The sequence below is a fragment of the Gastrolobium bilobum genome, unplaced genomic scaffold, assembly GCF_033153095.1.
Source record: "Gastrolobium bilobum isolate Gb01-03AN ecotype WA unplaced genomic scaffold, APGP_CSIRO_Gbil_v1 utg7742, whole genome shotgun sequence".
Lineage (NCBI taxonomy): Eukaryota > Viridiplantae > Streptophyta > Magnoliopsida > Fabales > Fabaceae > Gastrolobium > Gastrolobium bilobum.
Genome location: NW_026896962.1, coordinates 244763 through 262826, shown reverse-complemented (window position 1 = coordinate 262826; position 18064 = coordinate 244763). Strand labels below are relative to the sequence as shown.

The 18064-nt window shown below is 33.8% G+C and overlaps 1 protein-coding gene and 1 non-coding gene across 2 annotated transcripts; one reads left to right on the top strand and one right to left on the bottom strand.

Moving 5' to 3' along the window:
• Positions 1-8187: 8187 nt before the first annotated feature.
• Positions 8188-11020, bottom strand: LOC133303023 (uncharacterized). The gene is made up of 4 exons (XM_061502850.1): positions 10861-11020; positions 10208-10713; positions 9192-10156; positions 8188-8341 (listed from the first exon to the last, which is right to left on the bottom strand). The coding sequence occupies exons 1-4, from the start codon at positions 11018-11020 to the stop codon at positions 8188-8190; spliced, it is 1785 nt and encodes a 594-aa protein (XP_061358834.1).
• A 37-nt stretch (positions 11021-11057) lies between these two features.
• LOC133303038 (small nucleolar RNA R71) lies at positions 11058-11164 on the top strand. The gene has a single exon (XR_009750420.1). It is a non-coding gene; the product is annotated as a small nucleolar RNA R71 (small nucleolar RNA).
• The last annotated feature ends 6900 nt before the right edge of the window (positions 11165-18064 follow it).

The following is an 18064-nucleotide window of genomic DNA, read 5'->3' as shown; positions in this document are numbered from 1 at the left end:
ACAATGATTTCACAATTACTATGCCTTAGAGGTGGTGTGATGAAATGGAAGGGTGATTGGAAGGTTCACAGCTGACAAACAAGAGAAAGAGACCAAGGGAGGAGTTTTACATTCGAATATAATGAAAATGAGACCAAGAGAGGTCTGGATATAGGATTTTTCGCGATATTTAGTCGACTAAATAATGTGATTAGTCGACTAAAAGTGCAAACAATTTAGTCGATTAAGATGAGTTTTTAGTCGACTAAAATTCGCGTTTCATAATTTCTGAGTTTAGCCCATTTAGTCGATTAAAAGTGCAACATAATCGACTAAATGGGGGCAGGATGGTGGATAGTTCTGGGGGAGGGGCAAATTGGTTATTAATTATTTAATTAGGGGCAAAAGGGTAAAAAACCCCATGGCTGAAGATAAAACTTTTTCGCATTTATTAGACATGTTAAAATAGTATTATGTATGAGTTTTATATTTTGGATTTTTTTGACTTTTTTGTCCCTTATTAATTAATTAATAACTATTTTGCCCCTGATTCAAAACTATTCACCAATCTGCCCCTCTTTGATCGATTAACTTAAATATTTAATCGATTAAATGATTGACTCGAGATTTAATCGATTAAATCTCCCTATTTAATCGATTAAAAAATTATATTGACTTTTTCCTTTGTTACCTGTTAGGAGATTTAATTGATTAAATAGGGAGATTTAATCAATTAAATCTTTCAATAACTATTTTTGACCGTTTTGACCATTTAATCGATTAAATATTCAAGTTAATCGATTAAAGAGGGACAAATTAATGGATAGTTTGAATAAATGACAAAATGATTATTAATTAATTAATGATGGGCAAAAGAGTAAAAAACACTATATTTTGTATATTCTAACAAAAAAAGTAGACATAAAATTAAAAAATAATGTATTTTAGTTTCACTATTAACGATGAAATAAATAAAATAAAATAAAACAGAATCTTTTTATTTTTATTTTTTTTATATTACATACCCGTTAAAAGAATATCTTGGGATTTAATTAAAAAATAAAAATTATAACCATAAAAGTGCCAATCATAAATTGAAGGTTACCTGTAGTCTCAAGCTTACATACATTACACGGTTCTCATCAATGTTATTAAAATGTTGAACCAGGAGTTTATCTTAAAATGAGTCCCTGACAAAAAAAATACGGTTATCACTTTAATTTTTTATAAAAAGAAATTAGTCGTTTAGTTCCTATAAAATTTAAAGTGGATCCATTTTAGTTCTTTTGGGGACTAATGTGAATTTTTTTTGAATTTGTGAGGGACCACGATTTTAACTAAATGAGTTTATTTTGAATTTCTTAGGAACCTCGAGACTATTTGTTTTTGTAAGGGACTAAAATGGGGACCGTGCTTTTTGTTGGGGACGTAAAAGAGTATTTACTCAAAAAAAATGTTGAACTAGGAATCAAATTATCAACTAAAAAATAAAATAAAAATAGATTGATAAAAATCATATTTTATATAATGTTATTGAATGATATTAGAATGTTAAAACAGATATTTCTTGAATCCTCAAACAAAAAATATTCAAAAAATAGTTTTCTGTTTTGTTATTTATTTATTTTGCCAGTTTGAAATTGCTTCTCAATTAATTAGAGATCATATTTCTTGAAGAAAAAAAGAAACTGAGGTTGTTGTAAGCAAATGAAGAAAAGAGACTGAAGCTAATAAAAATAAATAAAGGCAAGACACGAAAGGAGAGAAGAGACAGCCAATCAGATATAACCATCCTTTTTATTGTTTGAGAAAATCTCCAACGCAAATGTGGAAAAGGAAGAACCCTGCATGCTATGCTTTCCTCTTTTCCTTTTGGACCCGATTATCATTCATTCAGTTGTCAAGGACTCAAGGGGTAGTCCAAGGTTCCAAATTGGGGGCACAGACCTACAATTTTCAAGATCCTAGTCGTTTGCATATCAATCAATTTGATAGTAATGAATAGACCCTTGAGTTGATTCTTCTTGTTATATTCATATTCCTATTTTGTATGGTTAAGAGAGTGCTATCTCTGATGGGGTGGGTTATTGGTCGCAAAAATTAGCACATAATAATCTAGGGGAAAATGTTTGTCATTTTAAATGACACAAAGTTACATCATTTTTAATGAAATTACGTCGTTTTGATAAGTTTTTACATTCTCTCTCCTCCATTTTCTTTTTATTTCAATTTTATAAATTAGTGAAAATAAAAAAGCACGGGAAATGTGTTTGTCCTTTTAAATGACACAACTTGTGTCATTTCACTCTCACAAAAAGGTGAAACCTGTAACATCCTTCATTTTAATAATAGTGATGACATTAAAAGGATTAATAATAAATAAAAAAAAATTAATTATCATTGTTACAATCTATACACAGATGCAATGAAGCTACCATCTATTTGCTTTTAGATTTATATATATCGTAGTATAGAATATTTAATATTAATACTTCATTTTTTTTTGTTAAAGTTAATTTCCTTTATTTATTTTTGGGTAATATTACTCTCATGTAACATGAGAGTAGTTCTCTCATGTTACAGAGAGAATCCAAGTAGGGCCCGCTATTTAAAAGTAAAAAAGAAAAAGAAAAAAGAAAGAGCACGATTTTCGAAGTGAGAGAAAAGGAGATAATTACCTCATGTAAAATGAGAATAATATTTTCCTTTATTTTTTATATACCATTATGCTAGCACGTTGCATCGTCGTTGTCTTTTTTTTTTTAACTGGAGATGAACATAGCTAAAAGAAAAAGAATAGTAGAACAAAACAAAAACGTAACATATTACTTGTGGGTGCTAACACATGTGAAGAAAATTAATTAACTAGAATTAACATCCTTCATTTTATAGACATGAATGTGGATTCGTACAGAACCTTGTACAATCTACATATATATATTTTTTTAGTCTACTTCCTAACCTTCATCATTATTTTACATTAGTCCTACATCCTACGTCAGATTACATTACTTTACTATATATATATATATATAATATTCTCCAGTCACACACTAGTACACGATCCTTGTTTAGTCCAAAGTATACGCATAAGTCTCCACCCTGTCAGGATAAAATACAACTACAGCTCCCTGATTTCCCATCACAATATAGTATTCCCAAGGTCACTATAAAAATAAACAGCAATATTCCATCCTTCTTCGTAAAAAGACTAGTTAGGCATCTGGAAAGATTAGCAAAGCAAATAAAATGTGAGAAAATTCTCAGTAATATTGAGGTTTTATAACTATAACCATTCCAACCGTATTAATGAAAAATATATCATTCTCTCAAGTAATTTCATAAAATTATTTCAGGAATAAAGATAAATAATAAATTGTGTAATATTTAACTGAAGCTAATTAAATGCCCAACTTTGTGGGTCTCTGCATGTGAAAAGTTCTGTATGACGGAGCTCAAGTCATGATAAGGCATCTCTTACCCTAACTATCTGATCCCAAACTTTTGTGGGTCAGTTCACAGCAGTAACATACAGTTAAAATTTACACATTCTCTTAATATTTATTTGGTACCAAATAACTCATTAACCAGTAATCAACTTTTTTAAAAAATAAGATCTTAGGACTAAATAATAATAAAGCTAAAGATATGAATAAAATCAAGTAGAAAAGAAATTTAAGAAAGGAATTTGGCAGAATAACACTATCGATAAAAATTTAAAAAGAATAGCGAAAAGAAGAGAAAATGAGAGAAAGTTTTTATCTCTCAATATAACCTTCTTATCTCCTCTCCTATCCCTTTCTTTCTCGCTGTTCCTTTCCTTTCTTATTGTGTTCTTTTCTTTACTTTTGCGTTCTTTTCTCTTCTGATACATATGTGCACATATATATACGCAAGTGTATTGACTAATTTGACTAGTTTAATCATTGCATCTAATTGGGTTGTAACTAAACTAACTAAAGTTTCATTTAAATCTAACTAAATTTTAATAAGGTAATCATTGCATATAACAAAAAATCTTAACAATGTTATCTTTATTACACGTTGCCTATCTAGAATGATCCATTGTTTGAGATAAAAACACTTTATTACAAATGAGCTTCAATTTTCCAATTTCTTTCCATGGAAGTTTATTTCAGTAGATGCTTGAAATGTAGTAATCTAATTTAATTTCTTCTCTCTTTTTTTAACTATTATTATTATTATTATTGTTATTATTATTATTATTATTGTTATTTCAAAATATTACATAAGCGGTATTGACCTCTTCGAACAATATTTGAAAAATGTCAGGAAGTAGGTGTCTTTTTATACGATGATTGTTAGTGATCATGTTAATTTGTATTGTTAAAATTTTGTTATATTTTATTCATTTTAAATAGATTAAACTAGTTATTTCAGATATTTAAATAGACCATCAAATGGATTTAGCATACAGCCATGTCACTTCTAATTAATTTGTATTATTATTATTATTATTATTATTTTAAAATATTACATTTTCCCTCTCCTAAATAAAATTTTGTCCCAAAATTTTGACATACCTGCTAAAAAAATTCTGGATAATTTTGTCGTAATTTTTCCTCTTTTCCCCATGTCGCTTCATGTGGTGAAAGTCCTTCCCAACGTACTTTAATTAATGGAACCATCCTATTCCTCAATTGCTTCCAATTTTTATCAAGGATTTGAGCTGGTCTGGTCTTAATAGTTAGATTCTCTTTAACTTGTACTGAGTCTATATCAAGAATGCGAGAGGGATCTGAGACATATTTTCTAAGCTAAGAAACGTGAAAAACATTATGGAGATTGACAAGATAAGGTGGATGAGCAAGTTGCTAAGCAATGTTGCTACTCACGGCAAGTGCACCGATCGTACAAGTAATATATGATTAAGTAAGAGATCGTTCCCACGAGGATTACGGTTCAAGCACTAATTCACTATCGCAACTTAGTTGGACAATCGAAAGTGTATTTGGAAACAGGATTTGAATTGCAAAATTAAAATATTAAATATTAAGCTAATTACTTGCAAGAATTAAAGACAAGAAATTAAAGATGTGATTTAACTAATAAAATAAAAACGTAGCTAGGGGTTCGATTTCATTTAATCTCCTTATTACGTTTGAATTCCTTCTTAATGTTAATTGTCCTTAGTATCAATCTAATCAATTCTTTCGCATATTATTAGAGCTCAATCCCTTGTTACTCTAAAACTTTTACAATATTGGAAGAACCCTAGTTCCCCGGTTATTCCCCAAGCATGCAAGCATTAAATTCAAGAATCTTAAAGATTACGCAAACCCTATGTCTATCCCTAGAATCATAACGTTTACGATGAAGTTATCAGATATGGATCACACACCAACATTCGTATTGTCATGCATTCACCGATGATCATTATATAAGATTCAAGCCTATATAAAGCATTAAAAACAGATAACTTCATTCATGATATAAAGGAAAATTAACACAGCGAATTGTTCAAAACATAATAAATTGACTAAAATCCATATAACCCTAACTACTTAAAGAACTAGCCGGACATAGCAAAATCAAGAACAAAAGAAAATAGAAAAGCTCCCCCAAACTCCATAGATAATTGGTGGATCTTCAATGTCTCCAGTGAACACTTGACGTTGATCCGTCTCCGCCGCTCACGAACATGAATCTGATGTTCCTCCGCGTTCCTTCAGCCTCTAAGCACCCAAGAGTTGTTTTGCAATGTGAAAGTTATGTATTTCTGGTCCCCAATGGTGTTTAAATAGGTTAAGAGTTCGTATCTTGATGAAACACCTTGAATGGGCCTAAGTTGGATCTGACTGGGCGCTTAAGCTTGTTATAGCGCGCTTAAGCGCCCTAGGACGGTGATTTTAGATTCGCGTTGCGCGCTTAGGCGCGATGGAGGGCGCTTAAGCGCGCTCCTCGCGACAAAACTTTCTTCTTGTGGCGCGCTTAAGCCCTGATTTGGGGGCTTAAGCGCCCATAGGCCGAGACTTTTTTTGGGTATCTTGGAGGCTTAAGCTTCCTTATTGGGGCTTAAGCTTCCATTGGCAGAGGCTATTTGCTTGTTTAGGAAGCTTAAGCTTCATGATGGAGGCTTAAGCTTCTTCTCTAACAACTTGATAAGATCTCAAATCTATCTTGTTTTTTATCTTCCTCTATCATCTCTTGATCTCATCTTTTCTAGTTGTGATCTCTATCTATCCAATCTTCATCTTTGACTCCTTTTGTCAACAAATCCCTAAAAAATAGCAAAGATGATTCAATTAAATAAAAATTCAGATAATGTTCATGATTATTATATTAAATCCTAGTTTTTGACTTATTTAACTTGATATTTTATATTAATTTAGTCTATAAAATAAGATAAACTAAAGGTTTATCAAACAATTCCCAGATTTGAACATTGCTGTCCTCAGCAATTAATTAGAATAAAACTATGGGAAAGTTTGGAGACGGCTAGTCATGCTTAATGAATAACAGACAGAAAACTGATCAATAATGAGATATCAAAGTATTCAGATTTATTAAAAATCAATGACACATCAATTTCAAGCAAACAGTCATAATTCACCAGTCATAAAATCATAACATGTGTTCTCAAAAGAAAGAGTAGTACCATTTAATTTCCACAACACCTTCTCATTGGATTTTTATTTATTCACTCATACTCAGTGTTTAAGGGTATGTGTTTCACTCTTACTTCACTGCATTAACACTACCATAGGCTTGTTTATATTCTCACTCTCCACAGTCTTATTAGTATACAAAGTCAATCCAGAGGTCTTTGTTAAGGTTGTAACGTGGCTTTAGGGAAAAGGAAAGGAATCATCTGGGTAAGTGGCTTAAGAACTGATCAAAATTCAACTTCAAAGAGTAACTAGTTTAACTGTTCAACATATAGTAAACAGATTTCTCTTATTTTTCTTCTTTTTCCTCTTCCACTTATTCATATAATATGAGTCTTTTATTTCTTTTCCTTTTTCCTTTTGTTTTTCTTTTTCTGTTTTTGTACAGATACACATTTCAACCTTTTTCTTTGCTTTTCTTTTCCACCACTTTTTGGCTTTTTCCTCTTTTCACCCTTTTCTCCCATACACTTAGAGTTTGATTTTCTCTTTTTGTTTCAATCATATCTAGTCCCTCATTTAAATTTGAAATTTAATCAGTTCAGGTGAGGATGTGTATAAAATGGCTATTCACAATAAGCTGTCAATGAATAAATAGGCCTAGGCTCAAAGGGGCTTCAACTAAGGATGAACATCAGGGTGGCTATTTGGCTATCTAGCTTTTAGAAAGAACTGCCTCTATCATTTCAACAATTGTATACTACAGACCATTTCAAAGAGAAACAAAACAAGTTCTGGAGTGATTCATACAGAGAAGTTCACACCACAAAAAAAATATTTTCTGTTTAGGCTCAATAGCTCACGGCTAAGGGTGTGAGACTTATTTTTCCAACTCTCTATTTGATCACTTTAGTTATTTTTCTCTTATTCCAGTGAATTATGAAGCATGCTTGACTGACGCTCATTTATGTGTGAAAATAAATTTACACCATCATACTCTTAATCTCAACTATCAACCAATTTCATGTAATTATTCACTATGCATACATATCAAGCACAATGGAAAATTCTAAAAATTCACCAATTTTAAAATTTCACTAAATATTTAGTGATTAAGGATGGATGGGGTATTAAAAACTATTATATATGAAAACTCAATATAAACTAATACTTAATCAAAATAATTTTTAAAATAAACTAATACGAAATATTTAAAATCATATAATATGAAAATAATATTGAGAAACTCCCCTGAACAACTGCATTTGTAATTTGGATATTTCTGTGTAATTTGTGTAATCATGAGTTTCTCCTGCCGACCATGTGAAGTTTATGGTCTGATGAATTGCGTGGTACCCATTCCCAGATTTAAATCTTGTTGTCCTCAGCAATAAATTTAAATCTAAAAGAATCCTAAGCAATAAATCAGGAAATTTAAATCAGGAAATTTTGGTACTGTACTCTGCACACATGTCACAGATAAGAAACTACGTCAGCATGTCATATATCCAAAAAAAAAAAATCACCGTCATGTCTAAATCAGTCTCAATATGCATCCATATCAACATGCACTAAACTAACAGCTAAATCATCAAAATAAACTGAACAAAATATCAAAGTCTGAAAACTGATAGGAGGATCAATCCTCCTCCATATCAGTAGTGGGTGTATCCTCATCTCCTGCATCCTCCTGGTCATCTCTAACTGTGGCCTTAGCAGCAGTAGCATCATCAGCATAATATATATCAGCAGCATCTTGTGTAGTGTCTGCAGTCATATCAGCATTCGAGTATCTATCATGTTTGAAAAGTTAGTGCAATTTCCACAAAACAATTCCCAGATTTATATTCAGATGCATCTGAAAATAATAATGAGTATATTGAACTGAAATACTTTAACAGCATGCATAATGTCAATGATGAGCGCGCTTAAGCACAGTAATGCGCGCTGAAGCAGTGAGGAATGGGATAAAATTTTATTTAGCGCGCTTAAGCTTCCTCTCTCGCGCCTAAGCGCGGAGAGGCAGTGAGTTATGGTCATTTTTATTGTTTATCGCGCTTAAGCTTCCCTTTGGGAACTTAAGCGCGCTCTTCGTATGGGATTTTTCAATCGTGGAGCGCGCTTAAGCGCGATCCAGAGCGCTTAAGCGCGCTAAGGCCGAGATAAATTTCACTTTTGGGGGCTTAAGCCTCCTTTAGGGGCTTAAGCTCTCAATACTTAGAAAATTTTCTCCATATTTTCCTATTCCTTGCATGCTTGTTCAACTCTAAAGCTAACCCTTATGCTCTATAATTCCTTTACTCACAAATCATATAATTTAATAAGATTCGCGTACTTAGGCATGCTTTATTCCCACTTTTACCTGAAATTTCATCTCAACACAAATTGATCATCTAACTTAATGTTTTTATTTTTACGGAACTAAAAATTAAACTAAGCTAAGAATTATTAAAATAAACTAAACTAAAATTAAAATACTGAATGCTAAAATGCTGAAAAACTAAAAAAAATTGGGTTGCCTCCCACAAACGCTTGTTTTACGTCACGAGCCTGACGTACCTCTTTTATGTTCATGGTGGTTCAAAGCATGGGCTTGGTGATGAACAAGCTCCAACATTCAGAAATGGTGTCCTCCCATAGTACTCTTGTGCATATGAGTGAGATGTAGTAGGCTCAATAGCTTTGAATTTGGTGTTTACGTGCTTTCCCTTGCTCCTGAGCTTCTCCATTTTAACCTTTGGCTTACTTTCTTGAGAAGAATTCTCTTTGTACTCTTCTTCTCCTTTTTTCTCACTAATATAGTAGACTTGATCTTCCGCTTGAGTAATAGGTGAGGGGACTTCTTTATCAAAGAACTTGAAAATTGCCTGCTCCCCGTCTACCCGTAAGATCAACTCTCCTTTTGGTACATCAATCAGCGCTCCTGAGGTTGCCAAGAAAGGTCTTCCGAAGATCATAGGAATAGTAGAATTTTCCTCTATATCAAGGATGACAAAATCAACAGGAATGATGAATTTGTCAACCTTTACCAGTATGTCCTCAATGATTCCATAAGCTTGTTTTGTAGAGCGGTCAGCCAGTTGAACTATTGTCTTGGTTGGCCTTACTTCAGTGATCCCCAGTTTCTTCATCATAAATAGTGGCATCACGTTGATGCTGGCACCGAGATCACATAGAACATTTTTCACTTCCATATTGCCTATGTTGCATGGAATGCTGAATCTTCCTGGATCTTTAAGTTTTGGAGGCAACTTTTTCTGGATAATGGCACTGCATTCCTCTGTCAGAGTTACCGTCTCACATTCTTGTAGCTTACGCTTTCGTGATAGAAGATCTTTCATGAACTTTGCGTAATTGGGCATGTTCTCCAAGGCTTCCGTAAACGGGATATTAATTTGTAGCTTCTTGAAAATGTCAAGGAACCTGGAGTACTGTTGCTTTTGAATTTCTTCTCTGAACCTCTGTGGGTATGGAATATTTGCATAAGGTGAGAGCTCCAATGGCTTTTCTTGCCTTTCTTGAGCTTTCTTTTTCTCCCATTTGAACTCTTTCTTTTCAGGAACAGATTTCTCTACAGCAGATTCTTTAGCAACTCCCTTTTCTTTTTCCTTTTCAGTTGCAGGTTCATCATCTTTATTTTTCTCAACTGAAGGCTTTACCACAGGTTCAATGGCTTTCTCACTCATAGTAGTAATTGCATTGCAGTGTTCCCTACTTGGATTTGGAATAGTGTTACATGAAAAAGTTCCTTGAACTCTTTCAGTGAACTGCTTTGATAGCTGGCCAATCTGAGTTTCAAGATTCCGGATAGAAGCTTCTTGATTCCGGAATGAGGCCCTTGTCTCTTGCATAAAGGCTGAAGTGTCCTCTCTGAAATTATTGGAACTTTGAATGTAATCTGCAGTGGTCTTGGATAGTTGTGCAAAGGCCTTCTCCCATTCTGATTGTTGTGGAGGTTGTTGTTGCACTGGCATAGGAGGATTCAGTTGATGGTTTGAACTGTAACTAAATCCCGGGTGTTGATTTTGATTTTGATTTCTCCACCCTTGATTCTGGTTATTGCCGTATTGGTTCCTCCCTGGATTATATGGAACTTTTTGATCATGCCAAATTCCATTAACATCTGCAGTTTCGGGTGCCTTGCAGTCATCAGTAGCATGAGCACCTGCACAAATATCACAAACAATAGAAGAAGTATTAACAGAAGAAACTTGAAAATCAGAAAATTGCTTTGTGAGAGCATCTAGTTGTTGTTGTTGTTTCTTATTAAACTGTAGAATCTGATCATTCTGGGCCAGGATGGCATCATAGCCATCAAGCTTCATAATCCCCGCTCTTCTCTGTGGTACGGGAGCATTATCATACTCCTGAGAGGCTAAAGACTCTAATAATTTCAAGGCTTCCTCTGGAGTTTTTGTTTTCAAGGACCCTCCTGATGCAGCATTCACCAATGTTCTTGTGTTGGGCTTCATCCCTTGGAAGAAAGCTCTCGCTTGTTCCCAGGCTTCAATGCCATGTTGGGGACACTTCCTGAGTAGTCCTTTGAATCTTTCCCATGCTTCATATAGAGATTCACTTTCTTTTTGTTCAAAAGAAGTGATATCCGCCTTGAGCTTTGCCATTTTCGAAGATGAGAAAAATTTGTCCAAAAATTTAGTTGCCAAGTCGTCCCAGTGAGTGATGCTTCCTTGAGGTAACGATTGCAACCATCCTCTTGCTTCGTCTTTAAGTGAACATGGGAACAATCTGAGCAAAATAGCATCCCGAGACACCCCATTCATCTTCAAGGTATCACAGTATAGCAAGAAGTTTTCCAGATGGATGTAAGGGTCTTCCGTGCTTCCTCCGGCAAACTGGTCCTTTTGAATCAGTTGTAATAATGCAGGTTTGAGTTCAAAGTTGTTAGCATCCACTTGTGGTCTAACAATGCTAGCTGTCTGTGGAACTCTAGCAGGAGTCATGTAATCTCCCAATGTTCTTGGAGGTGGAGGTGGTGGAACTCTATTTTCTTCTGCCATTGCTTCTTCTCTTGGTTCTGTTGAGCTTGAAGCTTCTTTCTCTTGCTGTCTTCTTTCTTTAGCAAGTTTTCTGTTTCTTTTTGTTGTTTTCTCTATCTCCGAGTCGAATTGCAAGGAATCGGTGTCAACGGTACCTCGCATAAACCAGAAAAATAGATTATATAAAATAAGAAAATAAAACTGAATTTAAATAACAGAAAATTAAATAACAGAAAATAAGGTCCAATCTAAAGAATTAATAGCTACTATTAATGTTGAAATAGTAATCCCCGGCAACGGCGCCAAAAACTTGTTGCTACTCACGGCAAGTGCACCGATCGTACAAGTAATATATGATTAAGTAAGAGATCGTTCTCACGAGGATTACGATTCAAGCACTAATTCACTATCGCAACTTAGTTGGACAATCGAAAGTGTATTTGGAAACAGGATTTGAATTGCAAAATTAAAATATTAAATATTAAGCTAATTACTTGCAAGAATTAAAGACAAGAAATTAAAGATGTGATTTAACTAATAAAATAAAAACGTAGCTAGGGGTTCGATTTCATTTAATCTCCTTATTACGTTTGAATTCCTTCTTAATGTTAATTGTCCTTAGTATCAATCTAATCAATTCTTTCGCATGTTATTAGAGCTCAATCCCTTGTTACTCTAAAACTTTTACAATATTGGAAGAACCCTAGTTCCCCGGTTATTCCCCAAGCATGCAAGCATTAAATTCAAGAATCTTAAAGATTACGCAAACCCTATGTCTATCCCTAGAGTCATAACGTTTACGATGAAGTTATCAGATATGGATCACACACCAACATTCCTATTGTCATGCATTCACCGATGATCATTATATAAGATTCAAGCCTATATAAAGCATTAAAAACAGATAACTTCATTCATGATATAAAGGAAAATTAACACAACGAATTGTTCAAAACATAATAAATTGACTAAAATCCATCTAACCCTAACTACTTAAAGAACTAGCCGGACATAGCAAAATCAAGAACAAAAGAAAATAGAAAAGCTCCCCCAAACTCCATAGATAATTGATGGATCTTCAATGTCTCCAGTGAACACTTGACGTTGATCTGTCTCCGCCGCTCACGAACATGAATCTGATGTTCCTCCGCGTTCCTTCAGCCTCTAAGCACCCAAGAGTTGTTTTGCAATGTGAAAGTTATGTATTTCTGGTCCCCAATGGTGTTTAAATAGGTCAAGAGTTCGTATCTTGATGAAACACCTTGAATGGGCCTAAGTTGGATCTGACTGGGCGCTTAAGCTTGTTATAGCGCGCTTAAGCGCCCTAGGACGGTGATTTTAGATTCGCGTTGCGCGCTTAAGCGCGCTCCTCGCGACAAAACTTTCTTCTTGTGGCGCGCTTAAGCCCTGATTTGGGGGCTTAAGCGCCCATAGGCCGAGACTTTTTTGGGTATCTTGGAGGCTTAAGCTTCCTTATTGGGGCTTAAGCTTCCATTGGCAGAGGCTATTTGCTTGTTTAGGAAGCTTAAGCTTCATGATGGAGGCTTAAGCTTCTTCTCTAACAACTTGATAAGATCTCAAATCTATCTTGTTTTTTATCTTCCTCTATCATCTCTTGATCTCATCTTTTCTAGTTGTGATCTCTATCTATCCAATCTTCATCTTTGACTCCTTTTGTCAACAAATCCCTAAAAAATAGCAAAGATGATTCAATTAAATAAAAATTCAGATAATGTTCATGATTATTATATTAAACCCTAGTTTTTGACTTATTTAACTTGATATTTTATATTAATTTAGTCTATAAAATAAGATAAACTAAAGGTTTATCAAGCAACTGACCTTATTTTTCAGAGTATTTGAAACGGACCAATATACCTAGGACTCAATTTCCTAACTTTGAGGGTTCTGCCTACACCTGTAGTAGGAGAAATTTTAAGAAAGACATGTTCTCCCTCTTCAAAAGGCAAAGGTTTTCGCCTGTTATCTGCATAATTCTTCTGTCTGCTTTGTGCTTTTTCAAGATTTTCCTTTATCATCTGAATTTGTCTCGAGGTTTCTTGGACTCATTCCGGTCCCAATAACTGTTTTTCCCCTTTTCATACCAACACACTGGAGATCTACACTTTCTTCCATAGAGTGCCTCATATAGAGTCATTCCAATACTAGAGTGGTAACTATTATTATAAGCAAACTCTATTAATGACAGGTATCTACCCCAGTTACCTCCTTGTTCAAGGATGCAAGCTCTCAGCATATCCTCTAAAGTTTGAATGATTCTCTCAGTTTGGCCATCAGTTTGAGGATGATATGTTGTACTAAGTCTCGACTTAGTTCCAAAGGCTTGTTGTAAACATCCCCAAAATCTAGAAGTAAATCTGGAGTCTCTATCTGACACAATACTTAGAGGTACCCCATGAAGTTTGACAAATTCTTTTATATACAGTTGGGCTAACCTCTCAATAGAATATTGAGCCCTAATTGGTAGAAAATGAGCAGATTTGGTTAATCGATCAATGATTATCCAAATTGCATCATATCCCTCTTGGGTTCTTGGTAAACCCATCACAAAATCAGTAGCTACACTTTCCCACTTCCATTCTGGTATGTTTAATGGTTGAAGTAATCCTGAAGGCTTTTGATGTTCAATTTTCACTTTTTTGACAAACTAGACATTTTGAAACATACTCAGCAATATAATTTTTCATTCTTGGACACCAAAATATTTTTTTCAAGTCTTGATACATTTTGGTGGAACCAGGGTGAACTGTGAACTTACTGCTATGTGCCTCATTCAAAACTTCTTTCATCATTTATTCCTCTTTAGGTACAACAATCCTTCCTTGAAATTTCACTAACCCATCTTCCCCTTTGGTAAATCCTTCCCGTTTCAAATTTTTTTCTAAACCTGAATCTTCCTGTTGAGCTTTTCTAATTTTATCTATTAGCTCATTATCGACTTTTATTTCACTAATACCTAAACTTCGAGGTAATACAGTCACAGATAATTTCATATCTCCAATTTTTTCCAACAACTCCATTTCTTTGACCATTAAATATGACATGTGAAGAGATTTTCTACTTAAAGCATCAGCTACCACATTAGCTTTTCCTGGCTGGTATTTAAGTTCAAAATCATAGTCTTTCAAAAATTCCATCCACCTCATTTGCCTTATATTCAATTCTTTTTCGTCAAATAAATATTTAAGACTTTTATGATCACTAAAAACCTCAAACTTGACTCCATACAAATAATGCCTCCAAATCTTAAGAGCAAAAACTTCTGCAGCCAATTCTAAATCATGAGTTGGATAATTTTCCTCATAAGGTCTCAATTGTCTTGATGTGTAAGCTACAACTTTTCTTTCTTGCATTAAGACACATCATAATCCCTTCCTAGATGCATCACTATAAATTTCAAATTTTTCTAATGGATCAGGGATTATTAAAATTGGTGTAGATGTCAACTTATTCTTCAAATCTTGAAAACAGTCTTCACATTCTTGTGTCCAAACAAAAGGAACTCCATTTCTAGTTAACCTAGTTAAAGGTAACACTAATTGTAAAAATTCCTTAATAAATCTTCTATAATATCCTGCCAATCCTAGGAAACTCCTGATCTCAGTGATAGTCTTAGGTCTCTCCCAATGTATTACAATCTCAATTTTACTAGGATCAACTGTCACTCCTTCTTTTGATATAACATGCCCTAAGAACTTAATTTCTTCCATCCAGAATTCACATTTTGAAAGTTTGGCATACAATTGCTTATCTTTCAAAATTCGTAATACTATCCTTAAATGCTCCTTATGCTTCTATTTATTCCTAGAATATATTAAAATATCATCTATAAATACCACTACAAATTGATCTAAATAAGGTCTAAAAATACTATTCATGTAATCCATAAATATAGCTGGAGCATTTGTCAATCCAAAAAGCATTACTAAATATTCATAATGTCCATACCTAGTCCTAAAGGCTGTCTTTGGAATATCTTCAGTCTTAATTCTAATCTGGTGATATCCTGACCTCAAATTTATTTTAGAAAACATTATGGCTCCTCCTCTCAACTGGTCTAAAAGGTCATCTATCCTAGGCAAAGGGTATTTATTTTTAATGGTGACTTTATTTAGTTGCTTATAATCTACATACAACCTCAAACTTCCATCCTTTTTCTTGACAAATAGCACTGGTGCTCCCAAAGGTGACACACTTGGTCTGATGAACTGCTTTAATAGAAGTTCTTCTAATTGTTTCTTTAGTTCAACAAGCTCTACAGGTGAATTCCTATAAGGTGCAATAGAAATTGGCCCTACTCCAGATATTAGGTCAATAGAGAATTCAATTTCTCTGTTTGGGGGTAAACCTGAAATTTCATCCGGAAAAACCTCTGAGTATTCAGAGACAATAGGAATATTGGTTGTATCAGGTTTAACCTTTGCTTCTGAAAGATTAAAGAGAACATATTCTTGTGCTCCATCTAACAAACTCTTCCTAAGTTGGGAAGTTGACAAGAATAAAGATTCACTGAGAAGTTTTGACTCTTTTGTGAAAATTTTATTTTTATTATGACAATCAATGACCACACAATTAACAGACAACCAATTCATACCAAGAATCACATCTATATCAATCATAGACAAACAAACTAAATCTACCTCAAACAATTTCCCTTTGAGTCAAAAATGACAATTTCTACAGACTTGAGATGTGGTTATCTTTTCTCCAGTAGGAAGAAAAATATCAAGATAAGAAAGTAAAATGGAAATTGGTAATTTTAACTTTTGAGCAGAAGATAGGGATATGAAAGAATAAGAAGCCCCAGAATCAAAAAGTACAGTTATAAGATAATCTTGTATTAAGACCGTACCTTGAACCAAATTTGAAGCTTGAGCCGCTTCTTGACCACTTAGGGTGGAAACTCTTCCTCTTGTTGTAGGTTGGTTTGATGAATTCACACCTTGATTCTGAGGACAATTTCTTAACAAATGTCCGAGCTTTCCACACTTAAAGTACACACCTTTTTCCTGCCAAGCATTCTCCAGCATGATTTTTCTTGCATTTTAGACATACTTGAATCTGGGAATTCATCCGACCCACATTCTTCTTCCCTCCATTGCTAGAAAAATTGTTTCCCGAGTTTTGCGCCCGTGTAAACCTCCCTTTATTGTTGTCATCATTCCTTTTCCTATTTAAGGCTCTGTCTTTCTCTCTTGCATCCTCAGCCTCCTTCATGCTTGCTTCAATATCTCTGCACCTGTTTATTAATGATGAAAAACTCCTGATTTGGTGTCCTATTATCATACTTTTTAGTTCAGATTTTAGTCTAGATTCAAATTTAGTTGTCAGTCATTCCTCATTAGGTTGATTTTGTATATAATTAGAATATCTGGATAATTCCTCAAATTTTGTCACATATTCTCCAACAGTCATGTTTCCTTGTTTCAGTTCAAGGAATTCTATTTCTTTTATGTTTCTTACACTTTAAGGAAAGTATTTTTCCGAAAAGGAAACTTTAAAGATTGTCCAAGTAATCTCTGTTCCTTGGCTTTGGAAATATCTTTTAGTATTTGTCCACCAATGCTCTGCTTCTCCAATCAACAAGTATGTGGCAAAATTTACACGATGAGTATTAGGACAGTCTATTACCAAGAATATTTTCGAGTTCTTTCACCCATTCCATGGCTGCCTCAGGGTTATAATCTCCACGGAAATGGGAAGGTTTATGCTTACGAAATTCCGTAAGTCTTTTATAATCAGAATTAGGTTCTCCCTAAGTATTTGCAGTTCTAGGTCCACTTTCATTTTCAAAATTATGGGTGTGATTTCTGGTGGCACGATCCTCCCTCAGCTCCTGAATAATTTGTTAATTAGTTACAGTCTGTTCTCTAAGAGCTTCTGCTACTCGGGTAAACACATCTGTTACTGGGTTAACTTCTGGTTCATAAGTTGAAGATATCTGCCTTGTATCTGCCATAGATCTACATGTATTATTTTATGATAGTGAGTTGATCAGGCTCATTAAAATAACTCAAAATATGCATGATCTATGACAAAATACCAAACAACTATAATAGTTTAAGTCTTTTATTTACCTAAACCGCTGCTCTGATACCATAAAATGTAACATCCTTCATTTTAATAATAGTGATGACATTAAAAGTTTTAATAATAAATAAAAAATTTAATTATCATTGTTACCATCTATACACAGATGCATGAAACTACCATCTATTTGCTTTTAAATTTATATATATCGTAGTATAGAATATTTAATATTAATACTTCATTTTTTTTTGTTAAAGTTAATTTCCTTTATTTTTTTTATATACCATTATGCTAGCACGTTGCATCGTCGTTGTCTTTTTTTTTTTTTAACTGGAGATGAACATAGCTAAAAGAAAAAGAATAGTAGAACAAAACAAAAATGTAATAGATTACTTGCGGGTGCTAACACATGTGAAGAAAATTAATTAACTAGAACTAACATCCTTCATTTTATAGACATGGATGTGG

Coding starts and splice junctions, on each gene's coding strand:
- LOC133303023 (XM_061502850.1), bottom strand. CDS start 11,020: ATGAAGCCCAACACAAGAACATTGGTGAATGCTGCATCAGGAGGGTCC. Junction 10,714..10,860: donor GGGGATTATGAAGCTTGATG/GCTATGATGCCA, acceptor ATATTTGTGCAG/GTGCTCATGCTACTGATGAC. Junction 10,157..10,207: donor AGAAAGCCATTGAACCTGTG/GTAAAGCCTTCA, acceptor GCAACTGAAAAG/GAAAAAGAAAAGGGAGTTGC.